Below are 20310 nucleotides of genomic sequence, written 5' to 3' on the forward strand. Positions count from 1 at the left end.
ACTCCTCCTGCTTGTGTTTCTGCTCTCACTAGCTCTCTCTCTCTCAAATAAATAAATAAAATCTTTTAAAAATAAAAAAGTAAAAATTAAAAAAAATCATTAAAAAAAAAACAAAAACAACAAAGTAGCTTACATGACTATAGATACAATTAGTTATTGTCACAGCAGAAATTCTGACAGTCTTTCTGGGGGCTGAATAGGTCCCTCTCGTGAACCTGCTGCTATACTACCCAGGTGAAGGATCTTCATTTGAGAGAATTACTAAAGAATCCATCTTTTCTTTCATGGGGAAAAAAAAAAAATCTATACAATTTAACCACTTTGATATGGAGTTGGGCGTGGATAACATAATTTTACCATAGCTAAAACACGGGTTTCATTCAAAATTATACATATTTAAAATGTTCAAGTAAATATTTAGAAAAAGTAAAGTTATTATACGTTGTGATAAAGGATATTATGCAAATACAGACAGTTTTCACCTCTGGTACAATATCCTTGTACATAAAATTTACACATTTCCTTTTTCTTCTCTATCTCTGCATCATGATCAAATTTACACTGGTCTCCCTGGGCCAAAAGGAACAAGGAAAAGCCATTATTTCTCAAAGTTAAGTCATTCAATTCTTACTAAACTTAAGATATGCAAATGATTCCAGAAAGTCTTAGAAACACTAAAGTATAAACTTTTTTTTTACTATAATCTAATTCTTAAAGTTATCTTATAACCACACCACACATACCTGCTTAAAATCTTGTTAAGTCCTAAACATTTTTAACACAAAGCATTTTTTAAAAAGTATCTTTCTTAAACATAAAAGAATATTTCAATAAAGTTTTCTAGTCAAACCTTTTCCAGAAGGAAACAGTTAAAAAATGTACAGGTATGCTTTTAGACTATCCAATGGAAACAGGAGTTGGCTTTAGTACATTTTTGCTATACTTTACATTTTAGTATATTTTTGCTTATGTAGTTTTTTATACCTTAATACATTTCCTTTCAAGAAAATATTTACAAATTTGTTTCCCCTTGCGTTCCACTGTATGTTGGTTGATGAATCCCTGACTCATTCTCACACGCTGCTGCTTCTCTTTAGGTTTATCACCCTTTGAAAACAAAAACAAAGAACTAAATGTGAGAAATAGAAATTTAAATATTTTATTCCGTTGCACAAAATTATTTTAACCACCTTTAAAACATTAAAAAGTGACTCTTCTAAATTGGCCTTCATTTGTAAGATCTGAACTTTTGCACATCAGTTCAAAAATAAATATTCTGCCAATTATAACAGCATTCCAGCATCGAATATCAGTGTTTGTGCAATTTGAATATTTTATTGTACTTTGCCCTTTTTAAAAATTGGATAAAAATTTTCAAAAAATGAAAGTGCTACTACTTGTGATAAAAACCAAAGTCTAGGAATAAGGCTCTTGAGAACAGTGGAGTCAAAACTGGAAACCATAAGGTGAACCAAAAGCAGCGTGTGCTTTAATTTCAATGAGATGCTCACTGAGTGAGAGCAGGGAATAATAACCAGCTCAAGTTAACAAACATAACTATAAATATAACCTCAAAGATGGCAACAGATATAAAAACAAAAGGTGACTTTTACATAAAAACAAAAGGGGAATTTCCTAATTCATTTTAATGGCTTTTTAGAAACATAAACCATTTTTAGTGTGTTAACTTGTGTACAATTTATAGCTTTTGCCTACCAAATTTCTGAATAGTTTTAGGAATTCAGTATGTGCAAAGAAGGGACCTGACTACATTTATGTGATCTACTTTGTAATAATGTCAAATTTCCACTTAAACACCATCAAAATTATGTGTCTAATAAAGATGTGTCAGTGTAAATCTTTGGTTTTATTTGACTATGTTATTAAATTCTAACATACATGTTTACAATCCATTCCTCATGTAAAAGGGCGGTCAGCTGAATAATCATTTGAGTCAATGTAAACCAAATGAATCACAGGGAATACTGACGGGGTCAGGAAATAAAGTTCCAGTTGTGGCCTGGCCCTGTGTGACTCTGAGCAGTTACCTGAACCCCCAGGGCTTCAGAGTCCTCATTTGTAAAATATGGAAGCAGGGCAAGATTTTATATAAATACACTTTAATCTATAATATCTGATCTTTCTAACGTTTTACCACCCCTAACTCTTGTCTTCTGGACCAAGTCTAACAAAAAAAGTTAGTTTAGAAGCCCTCAGAAAAGCACAGTCCTTACTGTCCTATCCTGAATACATCCACAGACTAAGGAAGAAGAACTTCTACAGAGCAAAATCAAGATACCAGGTGGGTGGGGGTGCTTTGTAAGGTCATTGCTCAGAAATATTCAGTTTTAATTTCCACAGGGACCACAACAGTAGAAACTCTGTAAGACTCTGTGACTTCTGAAGAGTTCTCTTGGCCACTTTATCTTCTCCCTGCTTCCCCTGTTTTCCCAGCCATTGACAGTACAACACTCCAAAATCAAGGGACTTGTGTGCATGTAGTCAGGTAGACAGGTACAACACTAAGGCTTAACAGAGGTGCTGGCCGCTAACGGGCGAGAGGGAAGGCAGCGGCGACAGTGACAAGGAAGAACGTGGAGAGCCCACTGATGGTGAGGAGATTTTTCACCATCAGAGAACCCTCGTTTTGTGGCTCGTCACTGAGGGGTAAGATAAAAATTCGGCAGCATGTAGGTGTCCTCCTGCACGCCTACACTCTTGTACCTGTTCCTGCGAGCCACTGTTCCGCAGTGAAGCGTTCGATCCTTTCTGTCCGGCGCCAGCCCATTTTCGCTTCATTTTCTTCTGTTTACCATTTTTCTGAACAGCTTTAAGGTTTTTATTTTTTTGTTTAACAGCTAAAAACAAGAAAGGTAATCTTGTGTGTTTAAATCTTACACACTAAGTGTTAAAAGTTTAATTTATGAGAACATGAAGGCACAACAGCAGTTTAAAGTACACTCTACAGGGGCGCTGGGTGGCTCAGTCAGTTAAGCGTCCGACTCCTGCTTGCCCCAAGTCAGATCCTTTCGAAAGGTTCAGAGTATAATGGAGCTAATTAGGAATTGCCATAGCACTATAGGAGCAAAAGCTTCAGATGTTTAAACTGACTTCACATACTACTGTCAGAATTTCCATTGAAAACACTTTATATAGGGGAGCCCGGCTGGCTCAGTCAGTAGAGCATACAACTCTTGATCCTGGGGTTGTGAGTTTGAGCCCCACACTGAGTGTACAGATTACGTTAGAAAATAAAATAAGACTATTAAAAAAAAAAGCAGTAAAACAAGAGAATAAACTTCATATATAGTTGTCATCTGTCCTCATATCTACGACTAAGTTTCATTTAAGTAATCTAAAAGGATATATTTTATTTTAGTAATCTAAAAGAATATATAGTCTGACACACCACTGTATCAGACATTAAGTCAATTCCTCTCTAAACTGACAGCAATACAAACAGGCACATCTTGTCCTTCATATATGCAGAATTTAGCATTCTCCCTTTCAAAGCAGTCATGGCCCTTGATAACCCTCTTGTAAACTATCCATTTGTACATGGAATGGCCGGGTTGGGGCGGGGGGGGGCCTGGAGTGGGCGTCTCAGGCCATGCAAGCTCACATCTGATGTAAAGATCCATGGAAAACATGATGTTACTATGAGATAAAACACAGGAGAAAATCTCCCCCCCTCCCCAAACCTCAGTCCATATATGGACAACTGTGACTGATTATCTAGATAAACTTTAAATGACAAAATAGTTTCACCCTTACCTTTTTGGGTATCCTTCACTCCCTCTTTCTTCACTGATTCTTCAGGAAATGGTAAGGATTGAGCAGCATTTGCCATTTCTTTAGCTTGTATATACTGCTGAAGCTCTTTAGCAAAATTATCTTCTGATTCCTGACTGCAGATATCATTATCACTATATACATCATAGTCCTTACTTCTTGATTTTCTATATTGCAAATTCTTCGGTGATGTTGTAGAGTTCCCAAAGTGCCTAAACTAAGTAAAAATTAAATTTTCAGTTTTAAAAAGCTGGCATGATTCAAAACAATCTGGTTATAAAGAAGAAATAAAAACTGGCCTATGAACTGATCTTTGTTGAGGTTGGGTGATGGGTATATGGGGGTTCTTTCCACTCTTACATTTTAAAAATTTTCCAGAAATAAAAACAAAACAAAACAAAAACCAACACAACATATCCATCCTTGAAAAAAACTTGATGGAAGATTCTGAATTTGTACACTAGATGTCTTTACTGAATTAAAAGAGTAAACCCCCAAATCCTACTTATTTGATATATATTGACTGAACTACGGTATTATAATTCATATTTTATTTCTCCCTTCGCATCAACCATGCTTTTAAATTCAATAACTCATCATTTCATAAAGGAGTAAGTAACTGTAATGGCCCAAGTGAAAATCCCCTATAGTAAGCTACATCACAGCTAGCAAAGCCTATTCTTTTTCCTGTAAATCATAACGTCAGTGGCGCACACTGATGACAAGGAACAAAGAACTGCCCAGTTCTCTGTAATCAAGTAAACTTTACTTTCAGAAGTTTTCTAACTCTGTTGTTGCAGCTCCCCCAAGGCAGCAGAAGCAAACACAGGCACCTACGGAAACAGGAAGCCAGGAATGGCAGCTGACCCCAAGTCAGCCTGAGATGATCACAGCAGACAACTTAAAGTACTCTGTGGACAAGAATTTCCAAGTATTGGTATACATGCCTACACATGGTGACACAAATGTATCAGGTTGTGTAATTACAGTTAGTATGTCTGATACATTTTAATTAAAAGGCTTATAAAAAAATGTCCACGTGCCAAAGGCTCCTATTTTGATGTCAGGAAGAGATAACACGTCTACCATTAAACTGGCCAATGATCCTGCTCCAGAGCATGCTTTGGAGTCTGGTCTCTTACCTACTTTCACATAACTGATGAAGGCAGCAAACTCAAAACAAACGAGAAGAATCGCTATTATAAAATATACTAGGTGGCCCAATTTAATGGCTTACTTTTGATGTTAACTTCAAAGCTAGGAGTTGTACCACCAGAGGATTGATCATAGGCCTATAAAATGAATTTGCTCCCTGCATGAATAATCAAGTGGAGAAAGTCTCCTAACCTGACAATGACCTGACGTACACCTACCTCATCTTCATTATACCAGACAAGGCTATCAACCAATCCAACAATATCAGGCCACCAAGTTCCCTGTCTCCAAGTTTTCAAGGAAGAGCACCTTTTAAAACTAATACCATAGAACAAACTTGTAAACAACATCTGGTCAGGGGTCGGCAGATGTCAGCCTGGCCTCCTGTTTTTGTTAAAGTTTTGCCGGAACACAGACACACCCATTCATTCACTTCCGTGTTATCTACACCTGTTTAGTTGTGACAGAGTCAGTATGGCTCACAAAGTCGACAAGACGCACTACCTGGTCCTTTACGAAAAAGTTGGCCAATTCCTGTGATAACCATGGTTTTGGCCTTTAATTTTATTTAGTGGGCACAGGGAGAGTCACTCAGTTATACAACAGCTCCCATGAAGTTTGGTTTAGTCAAATACACAGAGATGAAATTCTATTCAGTATATCTAAATCAAAATATTACAATGATCCAAGTGAGTGATTAAGTGCCCCTTACACACAAAATATGTACCAAAGCAGACCCCCTTTAACATGTCTGATTTGTATTCAATGAAGTGATGACATGAGATGGCAACACGAACAAAACCAGGACAATCATCAACTATGTTGTTTTATTATACATTAGAGATACGTATTACTAATTGATATGATTTTTTTCAGAGGCCAATGAATACACAAAATACAAATGATTGCTTTAATACTTTTCTTCATGCAGCTAGCTATAAACTCATTACTTTGATATTTGCTGTTCTCTATATAATTTATAAAGTATACAAATATACTATTAACATTTTTCCCCTTTTTTTTTTTTTTTTAATTTATTTGAGACAGAGAGAATGAGAGAGAGAGAGCACATGATAGGGGGGAGGGTCAGAGGCAGAAGCAGGCTCCCTGCCGAGCAGGGAGCCGGATGTGGGACTTGATCCAGGGACTCCAGGATCATGACCTGAGCCGAAGGCAGTCGCTTAACCAACTGAGCCACCCAGGCGCCCAACATTTTTCCCTTTAATGAAGGAGCCTAAGTAAAGTTTTTTTTAAGCAAAAGATTTCTAATTCAGGAGGATTTATTGAACTAGTACAGCCTCCTGAGACTCCACAGAAATAAAAGTACAGAAATGTAAAAATAGCTCCATAAGATTAGTGGGGATAGGGGGACATAAAGTACATTCATTAGTAATTGAGAAAAGCTTAACAAATTCTTTTTTTTTTTTTAAAGATTTTATTTATTTATTTATTTGAGACAGAGAATGAGAGAGAGAGAGAGCACATGAGAGGGGGGAGGGTCAGAGGGAGAAGCAGACTCCCTGCTGAGCAGGGAGCCCAATGCGGGACTCGATCCCAGGACTCCAGGATTATGACCTGAGCCGAAGGCAGTTGCTTAACCAACTGAGCCACCCAGGCGCCCAAGCTTAACAAATTCTTGACAAGTTTTTGAAAAACAAAAAGTTATAATTGGGAGGCTGGGCTTTGGCTGGAGTGTGAGAAATGGGGCTATAAATGAGGATGAATGAAAATTCTACATAAAAACAGACAAAGCTATTGTAACAAATTCTCTCTGCCCCATTCCTCACCAGAATACATTCAAACAGAAATTTACCCCAGGCAAAAAAAGAGAATAAAGAAATTGAGTAAAATGTTTGATAAAAGCCAAATCTTCTTCTGTGGGTAGGTACTAAGACCCCAGCGTGAAGTCTTCCACATTCTGGCATTTGGGAGCAACCCACCAGAAATATACTCCATCCATTCAACCTACAACAGCAGTTCTACCCTGCTGTCCAGAAGAGATTCCTCACAGGGGTCTATGGACAGAATTCAGTGAACTTGAATGGGAATAAAAATCACACATTATTCACATCAACCTCTAAGTTGGCATTTAGCATTTTCCTGTTTTGAACACAGGGAACAAAGAGCAGTATCAACAGTACCTGCACCTGTCACTAGTAGAATCACAGGTACTTTCATATATCACATGACAGTTGTTGCAAATCTCAAAGTATCTTTTATGTTCATCACTATGTCAAAGTTACAATAATTAGACCTACCGCTGGACTTATTATTTAGTGCATTAATGATGAACATATTACTCTTTTCCACATTTGTTTTTTTGGTAACTGTATTTCAATAAGTTTCCTTTGTAATCCAACATATTTCATTTTATTCACTTAAAAACATTATTCTGAGAAGGGGCCCATGGGCTTCACCAGACTGCCAAAAGGAGTGCACAGCACAATGAAGGTTAAGAACTACTAGGCTGAAGGAAACCTATCTCTCCACACAGCCCACCCATAGACTGATGCCCAGTCAGGCTTCCCATCTGGAGGAACAGCCTATAGAGACACATGCCCACTAACACACCAGGGAAGGCCATCCATCAACTCTCCTGGCCTTTCTTAAATCAAGGCACAATGAAGGAACACAAAAACACATGGCAAAAATCTAGAGTAGGTATCATTAAACTATGACCCCAGGGCCAAATCCATCTCACCACCTATTTCGATAATAGTCAGCAAGCTAAGAATGGTCTTCAGATTTTTTTAAATGGTTGAAAGAAAAAAAAAAAAGAGAAGAACATTTCATGTCAATGAAAGTTATACAAAATTCAAATTTCAGCATCTATAAATAAAATTTAATGGAACACAGCCCTGCTCATTCATTTATGTACTATAATAGCTGCTTTATCACACTACAATAGCAGAGTTGAGTAGTTGTAAAAGAAACCACAAAGATATTCAAGACATTATAGATAAAAAAGATGCTAGACAGCTATAACAACAAAGCAAAGAACAAGAAAGAACTCTTGAGGGGCGCCTGGGTGGCTCAGTCGGTTAAGCATCCCTGCTCTGCGGGGAATCTGCTTCTCCCTCTGTCTCCCCTCCCCCTCCCCCGCCCCGTGCTCGCTCTCTCTGCTCTCAAAATCTTTAAAAAAAAAAAAAAAAAAAAAAAGGATTGGGGCGCCTGGGTGGCTCAGTCGTTAAGCATCTGCCTTCAGCTCAGGTCATGATCCCAGGGTCCTGGGACTGAGTCCTGTATCGGCCTCCCTGCTCAGCGGGAAGCCTGCTTCTCCCTCTCCCACTCCCCCTGCTTGTATTCCTGCTCTCATTATCTGTCTCTGTCAAATAAATAAAATCTTAAAAAAAAAAAAAAGAAAGAAAGAACTCTTGAATAGTTAAATTATGAGAAACTCACAATTAGGAAATGATGCTTAAAAAAAGTAATTTATAATAGCCTCACCAAACACCTAGCAATAAACCTAACAAAAGGTATGGTAGATATAAGACCTCTACAAAGAAAATTACAAAACACTGTTGAGAGAAATTAGAGGACCTAAAGTTTAGACAATTCAATATTCTAAAGATGTCAATTCTCTTCCAAATGATCTGTTGATTAAATGCATTCCCAATGAAAATCCCACCAGGATCTTCCATGGAATTTGACAAACTGAATTCTAAAACTTATATAGAAATGCAAAGGGTAAGAATAGCCAAGATGCTTAAAGAAGAAAAACAAGGTGAGAGGATTTGCCTACCTGACACCCAAACTCACCATAAAGCTACAGTAATTAACATGGTGAGGTCTTGAGGGAGGGCTAGACAGATAAACCAGTGGAAGAGAACAAAGTCCAGAAACAAACCCATCAAACACGAACATCTGATTTTTGACAATGGTGATACTGCAGGCCAGTGGGGGGGAAAGACAATTCTTTTCCCTCAGTGAATGGTGCTGGGACCAATTGGGTAGGATAACAGGAAAAAAAAAAGTTAAACAGAATTTGTCACCCCTACCTCACAGTGTACAGATACGAATAAATTACAGATGACTACAAACGTAAATGCAAAAAGCAAAACAATAAATCTTTTAGAAACATTATAGTATACTATTTTTATTAAATAAAACACATAAACACTATAAAGATTAATAAATTTGAATACACTAAAATTATGAACTTTTACTCAAAAAATACCATAATGTAAAGCCACAAAATGAGCAGATATTTGCAACACAAGAATCCAAATGAAGGGAAAAAAACCCTTATAATCCAAAATAAAGAACTACAAATCAAGAAAAACAAAATCACGGACAAACCAATAATTATAAGAAGAAGACAAAAGACCTGAACAGGTACCAAAAAAAGGGAAATCCAAATGGACAAACATATGAAAAGATGCTCCATCCCAATAGTAATCAAGAAAATGCAAACTTAGGGGCGCCTGGGTGGCTCAGTTGGTTAAGCATCTGCCTTCGGCTCAGGTCAGGATCCCAGGTTCCTGGGATCGAGCCCCGTGTCGGGCTCCCCGCTCCGTGGGAAGCCTGCTTCGCCCTCTCCCACTCCCCCTGCTTGTGTTCCCTCTCTCGCTGTGTCTCTCTTTGTCAAATAAATAAAATCTTAAAAAAAAAAAAAAATGCAAACTTCGTTACAATGAGCTGCTTCACCAGGTGGCGAAAAATACAACAGATGACAATACCAAGTGTGGAGCAGCAGAAATACAGTCTCTCATACACTACCTCTGGGAATAAAATGGGTAGAACCACTTTGGAGTACAGTTTGGCATTAAGGTAAAGGTAAAGATGCTTTACTCTAAGACCTGGCAGTTCTACTCCTACGTAACTACAGAGCATATGTGCAACAGGATACAAGTGAAAGAATGTAGTGGCACTACCCATAACCTCCAAAAATGGAAATCAGACCAATGTCTACCAACAATGAACTCTACTATATTCAATAATGGAATACTATGCAGCTCAGAAAATAGAGGTATATGCCACAACATCTATGAATCTTACAAATATAACGTTGAGAAAAAACAACAGAAAGAACACATACAATACTATTCTATTTCTATAAAGTGTAAAAACAGGCAAGGAAAAACTGTATTATTAAGGATGACAGCATTAGTAGTAAAACTGAAACTGTAAAGAAGATCAAGGAAGTGATCTGCATGCAAGTTACGACTCCAGTTATCTCTGGTAAGAAAGAAAGGAATAATGACAGAGAAAGGAGGCATCAGAGGCTTTGGGGGTAATGCTCTTTCTTGACTTAGCAAAGTCTCTACCTGGGTGTTCTTTTTAATCAGATGTGATACTGCATATTGACGTTTTACAAAAGCACTTGTGAGTAAAGAGCCTGGACTGAAGCAAACCTACTTAGGAATAACGCAGGTGTCCACCTGCAGATATTTGCAACACAAGAATCCAAATGAAGGGAAAAAAACCCTTATAATCCAAAATAAAGAACTACAAATCAAGAAAAACAAAGTCACGGACAAACCAATAATTATAAGAAGAAGACAAAAGACCTGAACAGGTACCAAACAGTCACAGAACTGTTTATTGGAATCTACTTAAAATAATTGTAGCATGTTCTACCTGCCTATCTCCTGTATTGGGTTATATATGGATTAGGGAACTTTTAGCGGGCATGAAGGACTGGGGTCGATGTGACTAAAACAATATAAAAAATTGGGGGGAGGGGCACTTGGGTGGCTTAGTCGGTTGAGCGACCGGTTCTTGGTTTTGGCTTGGGTCATGATCTCAGGGTCGTGAGATCAAGCCCCAAGGGGGGGCTCCGTGCTGAATGTGGAACCTGTTTGAGATTTTCTCTCTCTCCGCCCCTCCCCCCACTTGTATGCTCTCGAATGCACACGTGCTGTTTCTCTCAAATAAATAAATAAATCTCAAAGGAAAAAAAAAATGGGGGGGAAATCCAGGCCACAGTTTTTCAGTGTTAAGACCTTGGCTCTTGTCCACAACAGCCACACATGCCCCAAAGGGCAAAAGAAATTATATACTTGGGTAGCTGAGAGGCTTGCTGAGGAGATGAAGATGTTACACCTACTGTATTTTCTGTCCTGTACCCTTTTGTAAAGCTAAGTCTAAGAGTATCACATTAAAGCCTATTTGTATCTTGTGAGTCTCACTGCCAATTCAAACCCATCATTTTGTGGTGTGTTAAAGTGCACAATAAAAAAAAAGTTCAGAAAGAGAAAAAGAGGCAAGAGAGGAGCAGATATTGGCTGTTATGGGTTGACTGTGTCCCCCACAAATTCTCCCTATGAAGTCCTAACAGCCAGTACTTTAGAATATGGCCTTATTTGGAAATAGGGCCATTACATTTGTAGTTGGTTCAGATGAGGTCATTAGGGTAGGTTCTAATCCAATATGACTGGTATCCTTATAAAAAGATATATTTAGACACAAACATATGCACATAGGGAGAACACAATTCAAATATGAAGGTAAAGATCAAGGTGATGTTTCTGGAAGCCATGACAAGGAACACCAAAGATTGCCAGCAAACCACCAGAAACTACCAGAAGAGCATGAACAGATTCTCCCTCATAGCCCTCAGAAGGAACCAACCCTACCAACACCTTGATCTCGGACTTCCAGTCTCCAGAAACACAAAACAAGAATCTTTTGTTGCATAAGTCACCTGGTTTGTGGTACTTTGTTAGGGCAGTCCTAGCAAAGTAACACAAGCTTTAAGCTGTAAATCACTAAGGTTAGTTAAGTTAGCAAATCAAAACCCTTAGAAATTATGGCCTAACTTGAAAAGAGAAGTTTTTGGGGCGCCTGGGTGGCTCAGTCGTTAAACGTCTGCCTTCGGCTCAGGTCGTGATCCCAGGGCCCTGGGATCGAGCCCCACATCGGGCTCCCTGCTCCGTGGGAAGCCTGCTTCTCCCTCTCCCACTCCCCCTGCTTGTGTTCCGTCTCTCACTGTGTCTCTCTCTGTCAAATAAATAAAATCTTTAAAAAAAAAAAAAAAAAAGAAAGAAAAGAGAAGTTTTTGAAACAGTTTACAACCCATTTCAGAAACAGGGAAAACCAAAATAAAAGCAATACACTAAAATAGTTCATGTTAAATGACTGAAGTTTCTGACTGATAAATTTTCTGAAGTGTTATCAGGTTTCCTTGACATAAGGAACTAGGTCTCCAATGCTCAATAAACTGGGACAAATAGGACCCCTAACAAATTTCTCACACCCACTCCTGTGTTTTTTCAACATGCCAACTTAATCTTACTTTTTTGGGTATTTGCTCACATTCCAGTTTTACTTCCCATTTTATTTTTTCTTCTTGTGTTTCTTCAACTTCTGTATCATCTATTCCATCATCGATTCTGTAAGAAAAATATCAAATAACACAAGAGTTTTTTCAACCTGAAAATGGTTCATACCACAGCATTAAAATTCATGGCTTCGGCTTATCTTCTACGTGCCCTTAAAAAAAATTCCAAATTCAAATTCTACTCCAAATACTCCAAGGAATAATGTACAAATTTATGATAAGCAATACACATCAACATGTGTTTGTAAGTAAACCATAAAGCTGAAATTTTAGATTACATAACCTTCACATTCTAGTCTCAGGAGCTATATAAACCACCCATTGATTCATCACTCCATTCATTCAACAAATACTGAGTATCCACCATATACCAGGCTATAGGCCTTAAATCTTGGGATACAACAATGAAAAAGACCTTGTCCCTGCCTTCTGAGAAATTTCTATGTGCTTGGGAGAAAAAAAATAAAGCAATTTTAATATAGTTTGGTAAGCATAGGAACACTTAGCCTAGATTTGGGGGCCAAGGATCTTCTAAGCTTAAAAGATATATAAGAGTTACCAAACAGTGGCGCCTGTCTTAGTCAGTAGAGCATGTGAATCTTGATCTCCAGGTTGTGAGTTTGAGCCCCACGTTGGGTGTAGAGATTACTTAAAATAAATAAATAAATAAACTTTTTTAAAAAGTTAGTGGGGCTCTTGGGTGGCTCAGTCGGTTAAGTGTCTGCTCAAGTCATAATCCCAGGGTCCTGGGATCGAGCCTGGAGTCAGGCTCCCTGCTCAGCAGTCTCTCTCCCTCTCCCTCTGCCCCACCCCATACACATTCTTTTTTTTTTTTTTTAAGATTTTATTTATTTATTTGAGAGAGAGAGAATGAGAGACAGAGAGCATGAGAGGGAGGAGGGTCAGAGGGAGAAGCAGACTCCCTGCCGAGCAGGGAGCCCGATGCGGGACTCGATCCCGGGACTCCACGATCATGACCTGAGCTGAAGGCAGTCACTTAACCAACTGAGCCACCCAGGCGCCCCCCCATACACATTCTCAAATAAATAAATAAAATCTTAAAAAGAGGAACATAAGGGAGAATAGTATTTCAGGTAGAATGCAAGATGCCTTTCAAGGTCAGGAGAGAGCCTAAGTTATATTCAAATGGAAAGATGAAAAAGAAAAGTTGTTTCCAGACTCGCAAGGACTGAGAAGTTAACATGCAGACATTATCAGAAGTGACTTGAGGATATTCTACAAAAACTAAAAATGAACCCAAGAAGGATGAAAATGGGAAGCTGGTGAGAAAAGATGTCACTGAAATTTACACCATAAATACAGGGGGCTGAAAGCAATTATGTCTGGACAAGTAGTGACTACTGAATAAAAGCTTAAGATAGGAGTTACATGCCAGATAAAGGTAAGGAATAGGCAATGAGCACATTCTCAAAACAAACATTTTACAAATGGAATGCACTACTAACTAGCACAAGAATGTGAATAGTGGGGCTCCTGGGTGGCTCAGATGGTTGAGCGTCTGCCTTCGGCTCAGGTCATGATCCCAGAGTCCTGGGATCGAGTCCCGCATTGGGCTCTCTGCTCCTTGGGAGCCTGCTTCTCCCTCTGCCTCTCTCTCTCTCTCTGTCTCTCATGAATAAATAAATAAAAATCTTTATAAAAAAAAAAAGAATGTGAATAGCGGCTCTGAGCTTCTTGCAAAGTTATAGGAGGAGCTCAGGCTTCACAGCTTCATCTGATTCAACAGCTTACCACTGATCTGTCCCTAGTCAGAGTCTCAGAGCTTCGTCTATCAGATAAGGCACCAACTTGTGAGACTCTACAGAAGCTATCACAAGAGCCAGTAAGCCAAATACAAGGAACCTTCATTGTTCCAGTTATCAGTAATGAATCATCTTACGGAGTAGGAAGCAACCTCTCCTGAGGCAAAGCAATAATGACAATAATGACTACAAGAGCAGTAAAAGCTGGGCGCCTGGGTGGCTCAGTCGGTTAAGTTGTCTGCCTTCTGCTCAGGTCGTGATCCCAGGGTCCTGGGATGGAGTCCGGCATTAGGCTCCCTGCTCAGCGAGAGCCTGCTTCTCCCTCTCCCTCTGCCTGCCTCTCTGCCTACTTGTGCTCTCTCTCTGTCAAATAAATAAATAAAATCTTAAAAAAAAGAGAGCTGTCTTATGCTTACCGTATGCCAGAAGCGATTCCATGCATGTTACCCACATCACAACAGCCTATGACATACGTACTGGTGGTTAAAAGCCCATTTTACAGATGAGAGAACTGAATTACAAAAGGCTTATAAAACTTGCCACACACCTACTTAACTGGTAGAACTGAGATTTGAGCCCAGACAGGGAAAGCCAACTTCCTAGGCAACACATCCACCTGAATAGCTACTTGACATATTTTTAACAGAGCCCAAACTGAACTCTTGACCTAATCCTCCTGTTATTTTTTTTTTTTTAAGATTTTATTCATTTATTTGAGAGAGAGAGTGTAAGAGAGTGCGCACAAGCATGAGTGGCAGGAAGGGCAGAGGGAGAGGGAGAAGCAGACTCCCTGCTGAGCAGGAAGCCCAATGCCAGACTCCATCCCAGGACCCTGGGATCATGACCCGAGCCGAAGGCAGACGCTCAACTGACTGAGCCACCCAGGCACCCCTCTCCTGTTATTTTAAACAGCAACTCGACCCTTCTAATGATACTGACCCAAAACTCTGAAGTAACTTAGACTCCTCTTTCATATCCTCAATCCAATCTGTGACAAAATCCAGTTTATCTTCAAAATACATCCATTATTTGGCCACTTCTTGCTACTAATACTATGATCCAAGCTACTCTTGCCATTACATTCCACTGTCAACACAACCACAATGACCCTGCTAAAATGTCACTCTCTGTTGCAAACCTTCCAACAGCCTTTCATCTCATTCAGGGTAAAAGCCAAAGTCCTTCTTATGGCACCTACAAGTCCCTACATGATCTGCCTCCCTGACCCTATCCCCGAGTACCTCCCAGCTCCTACTTCTCTTCAAGTCCTGCTACTCTAACTCCATTCCAGCTGTCATTCTGGCCACTTTCATCCCATCACCTAATCACACCATGCTCACTCCACCTCAAGACCTTTATACGGACCTTTATATTCTCTCTGCTGGAAATCAACCCTTCTCACCTCTCTACTCAAATATTACTTATCAGTGATATTACTGAGGCTTTCTTTAACTTCTTTAAAATATCTACATTCTCCCTACCATCCCATCCTCCCTTCCTATCCTCCTACCCAGCTTTCATTTTCTCCATGGCATTTATCATCACCTAAAATACTATCTATGTGGGCGCCTGGGTGGCTCAGATGGTTAAGCATCTGCCTTTGGCTCAGGTCATGATCCCAGGGTCCTGGGATCGAGTCCCACATCAGGCTCCCTGCTCGGAAGGGGGCCTGCTTCTTCCTCTCCCTCTGCTGCTCCCCCTACTTGTGCTCTTTCATTCTGTCAAATAAATAAATAAAATCTTAAAAAAATAAAATAAAATACTACTTATGCATTGTCTGTGCTGCAAGAATATAAATCTCATGAATATGGAGATTTTTATCTCTTTATTTATTGCTATAGTCCCAGGGCCTAGGATAATGGCAGGTGCTCAAGAAATAAGTAAACCTATTATAAAATTACTATGAAAAAACCCACAAACCATAAAAGCTAGATTCCTGTGACTTTACTTAAAACATACAAACAGGGGCGCCTGGGTGGCTCAGTCGGTTAAGCGGCTGCCTTCGGCTCGGGTCATGATCTCAGGGTGCTGGGAACGAGCCCCGCATCGGGCTCCCTGCTCAGCAGGGAGCCTGATTCTCCCTCTCTCTCTGCCTGCCTCTCTGCCTACTTGTGCTCTCTCTGTCAAATAAATAATAAAAAATAAAAATAAATTTAAAAAATAAAACAAACAAAAAACCCTTTGTGCAATGAAAATGCCATAAGCAGAGTCAAAAGACAATAAAGCAGAAGTAAAATATCTGCAGACTAGAGATCCTAAAATTTTAAAGAGAAGGACCGATGGAGAGAAAAACAGGCAAAGGCTATGAACAAGGAACAGTTCACAGATGCTCTCTGTATATACCATTCTACACCTAACATTTGGGCAGAAATCCAGAAGTGCATTTTATGCAGTTCAGTAAAGTTTTTGTGAATAGAATCTTATGTCCAACACATTTTCAAATTGATAGATGCTATTGTTAACATGAAGCTATTGTCTTGTGATTCACCTTGCTAAATTAATGGTTTATTAACGTTCCTCTTATTTTCTTTTGTAGGTGGATCATATCATCTGCAAGTAACTAGTGTCTTTGTCTCTTTTCAGTATTTATAGATCCTATTTTATGTTAGTCATTTTTGCCTTAGAAACACAGAAATCAAATCATGGGTAACTTAGTCATAGATATGCCACTTAACACTGTGCAATCTTGGCAAGTTATTTATTCTCTCTGTGCCTCAATTTTCTCATCTGCAAAAACAAGGACAGTATCTTTTCTTCAAGGTTAAGATTAAATGACATATTTCATGTAAAGCACTTAGTAAAACTCTTGATGGTAGCCTGAATTAAGGTAATAGTTTTAATTAAGGTATCTGAGATAAAGTGAACAGATTTGAATGATATCGGGAGGCAAAAATCAACCAGAATAAGAGATATACTGAGAATGAGAGAAATAAAGGAACAAAAGGCTGTGTGTCTCGGTTTCAGCTTAAGGAAATTGGGGAAAACACACAGGTTTAGAGGTTGGTTTTTAGCACTTCAAACAGAAAAAAAAAAAGTAAACGAATATCTGGGTGTAAAGAAACTACACTCTACACGTCTCTAAAAATGAGATCAATAAATGATCACCCTTTGGCCAGCGGCGTCAGTTCCTTTCTCAACCTAAAGGAAACCCAAATCGTGTTTGCTGCTTTATTATGGTCTTTAGGGTCTTCTGATGCAAATCAATGAATTAAAGGCAAACTATTCACTATTTGCCCTCATTGCTTAATGAACTTAGGGTTTCGGATTTTTCTAAAAAAAAAAAAAAGTGTTTAGCATGTGTCAGTGAGAAATGACAAATGATCTGTCCTCTAGGAGCTGACGGTCGGTGGAAGGAAGAGTACTGTGGAAACACACGGAGGTTTCTAACCGGATCTAGAGGGTCAGGGGCGCAGAGAAAGGGGAGCCTCCCGAGATCGCCGCCTGGACCCCGATGCTCCCCTCAAGCAGGGTCCCGGCACCTCTCCCCGTGGCAGCTTACGAAAGGAGCCCCATTGCCGGCTTCCATCCCCGGCGGCCCCAGAGCGACCTCTCCACGTCCGACCCCCGTGCCTGCCAGGCGGACCCCACACGCTCGCCCACGCACTCCCCGCGCGACCCAGCGGCGTGGCCCACACGCGGTCCCGGCAGCCTCCAGTGGAACCAAAAGGCGGAACCCGACTGGGGCCCCTGTGATCAAAGCATGAAAAGATGGGGAATCACCTTTCATCAAAGTCCGTGGTCGGTTTTTTACCCAGGGCCGGGTTGGGGGGTTTGGAGAAAAGATTCTCAAAATCCATCACCCTCGCGAGGGCCCCGCAGCTAGAGTATAACTACCACCGCGTGAGGAGGAGGGACCCAAAGCCGCGCACAGGCCACAGGTCGCCCCACGCATGCGCCGCCCCGCCCCCCGCGCACGCCCGCTCCTTCCTTCCCCGCGGCTCTGCGCAGGCGTCACTCTAATTGCGTTATTTTAGGTGCGCTTATTGATCTCTTATCTAATATTTATTAGAATTCTTAATCCTTGGGAGTCTACTTTCTTTTATTTTCATTAGGGGTAATGGGTATTCCAAGTGGAGAGAATTGTATCAAGGCAGGAAAATAGAGGGGCGCCTGGGTGGCTCAGTCGTTAAGCGTCTGCCTTCGGCTCAGGTCATGATCCCGGGGTCCTGGGATCGAGCCCCGCATCGGGCTCCCTGCTCCGCGGGAAGCCTGCTTCTCCCTCTCCCACTCCCCCTGCTTGTGTTCCCTCTCTCGCTGTGTCTCTCTCTGTCAAATAAATAAATTAAAATCTTAAAAAAAAAAAGTCAGGAAAATAGATCACACATTTGGGAAATGGAACTGTTGAGTTTTGCTTACTCTAATGCCTGTGGAAGAGTGGAAGTTGTGGAAATAATGAAAGCCTCAAACAGTAGGCTAGGCCGGTGACATAGAACCTGACTGGCTCCTACTAGTGTCTGATTCCCAACATGAATCAGGGTCCACTTCCCAGACAAGCAAAGGAAGTTGTACTTTGTCCTATTACAGGCAATCCTTTTTTGGACATGAATCATTACGAAAAATTGAGAGGAAAATTGAAATGAATTAAGGTATTACCCCATTTGGAGGAAAGTACTATATTACAGAACTCAGATTATTACCATACATACATTTTCATATCAAAAGTCCAGTATAAGCAAAAGATAACCAGGCCACGGAAGGAAATGAAAATGATAGGTAAAAAGCAGCAAACATAGCAAGAAATACTGACCTGCAAAGGCATCAGATACTAGCCTTTTCAGATAAAGACTATAAAAGGCGAAGTATATTTGTGGTAGATTTGTTACAGGAAGAGACCACTGGCCTTGAGGAGTGAAGGACCAAACTTTCCCAGAAGATAAGGCCTACTACATTTGAAAACAGCTGCTGCTGATGCCAGCAAGTCTATTCAAGGTCATTTCAACATACTACTAAGCATCTGGGCACCTGCTTCTGCTCGTAGCCCCCCTCCCTTTTTCCCATGCCTTCCTCTTTAAAACCCTCCAGCTTCACCTGGACAGGGAAGATGGTCTTTGAAACATGTCAACTGTCTGCAAATCTCAAGGGAAGTAGGCTGGTTCTGCTATAGACTGAGGGACTTAAGTCAGCAAGCAAGGAGTGCATAGGCTTGAAGCCAAGTTAACTCTTAAGACCAATTAGAGTGCTTTTACAGATTGATTTTTAAAAATGGACCCAATTCTCTCTCTTTTCCTATATCCACATCGTTTGCAATATGACTTTGTAGCTCTTCCCATCAAGTGGTAGGATCTATTTGACCTCCACTTTAATCTGAGTTGAATTTGTAACTTACTTTTGCTAACAGAATGCAGCAGAAAAGGCCTGACAATGCCAAGCCGGGGCCCTAAGAGGACATGTGTCTGTCTCTTCTCTCTTGAACTCCTGCCTTCTCCAGAACAAGCCCAGGCCACCTTGCTGAAGAGAAGGGAGAGATATGTGGAGGATAAGACAAAAGGAGGAGAGCAACAACACCCAGTCAACAGCCAGCAAAGCCCTAAAAACAAAGCCACCAAGTCAACACACAGCTGACCACAGAAACACAGTGGAACCCAGTGGAGAACTGAAGAACCTCCCAGATGATCCCAGTCCAAACTGCTGACCAGCATTGTAAGCTAAGTAAATAGTTATTTTAAGCCACCAAGTTTTAAAAGTAATTTATTATGCAACAAAACCTGATAAAAAGGAAACTATAAAAAGTGACATTAAGGAGCTGAAAAAGAACCAAGTGGAGCTTTTAGAATTTAAAAATATGATACTGACATTAAAAACTCAATAGATGGTATGGTACTCTTAAAATGTGTTCACAAATTCTTTAATACTTGTCCCTTCAAAAGATGGAACCCAGTCCCCTCTCCTTAAATGTGAACTAGATCCAGTGACTTCTAACATATACAGTTTTAGATAGTGCCCGACTTCTGAGGCTAGGTGGTAAAAAGTACTGCAGTTTCTGCCTTCCTCTCTTGAATCGCCTACCTGAAGGGAAGTCAGTCACCATGTCAGAAAACACCTGTGAAAAGCCAGCCATGTGAGTGAGCCACCTTGGAAGCTGATCCGCTAGTGCTTCTCCAACCTTGTAAGAGACTCTGGGATAGAACCACCCAGCTAATATTTCCTGGATTCCTGATCCAAAAAAGAAAAAATAAAAAGATAAATGTTTAGGGGCGCCTGGGTGGCTGCCTTCGGCTCAGGTCATGATCCCGGAGTCCCTGGATCGAGTCCCGCATCGGGCTTCCTGCTTGGCAGGGAGTCTGCTTCTCCCTCTGACCCTCCCCCCTCTCATGTACT

The 20310-nt window shown here is 40.2% G+C and overlaps 1 protein-coding gene across 4 annotated transcripts in view; it reads right to left on the reverse strand.

Moving 5' to 3' along the window:
• The window catches only part of ZC3H8 (zinc finger CCCH-type containing 8), a 34232-nt gene extending 16360 nt beyond the window's left edge, over nucleotides 1-17872 (reverse strand). For all 4 annotated transcript variants that reach the window (XM_054509718.2, XM_054509717.2, XM_054509716.2 and 1 more), the window contains exons 1-6: nucleotides 17713-17872; nucleotides 12185-12281; nucleotides 3775-4009; nucleotides 2725-2858; nucleotides 985-1107; nucleotides 457-570 (exon numbers count right to left, since the gene is read on the reverse strand). In XM_054509718.2, the coding sequence (XP_054365693.1) occupies nucleotides 457-570; nucleotides 985-1107; nucleotides 2725-2858; nucleotides 3775-4009; nucleotides 12185-12281; nucleotides 17713-17789 (780 nt within the window). In that variant the 5' untranslated portion in view covers nucleotides 17790-17872. The remainder of the gene's footprint in view (nucleotides 1-456; nucleotides 571-984; nucleotides 1108-2724; nucleotides 2859-3774; nucleotides 4010-12184; nucleotides 12282-17712) is intronic.
• Nucleotides 17873-20310: the final 2438 nt, after the last annotated feature.

The sequence above is a fragment of the Mirounga angustirostris genome, unplaced genomic scaffold (genome assembly GCF_029215605.1).
Source record: "Mirounga angustirostris isolate CCGP_5_RB_7025 unplaced genomic scaffold, mMirAng1.0.hap1 SCAF_10, whole genome shotgun sequence".
NCBI lineage: Eukaryota > Metazoa > Chordata > Mammalia > Carnivora > Phocidae > Mirounga > Mirounga angustirostris.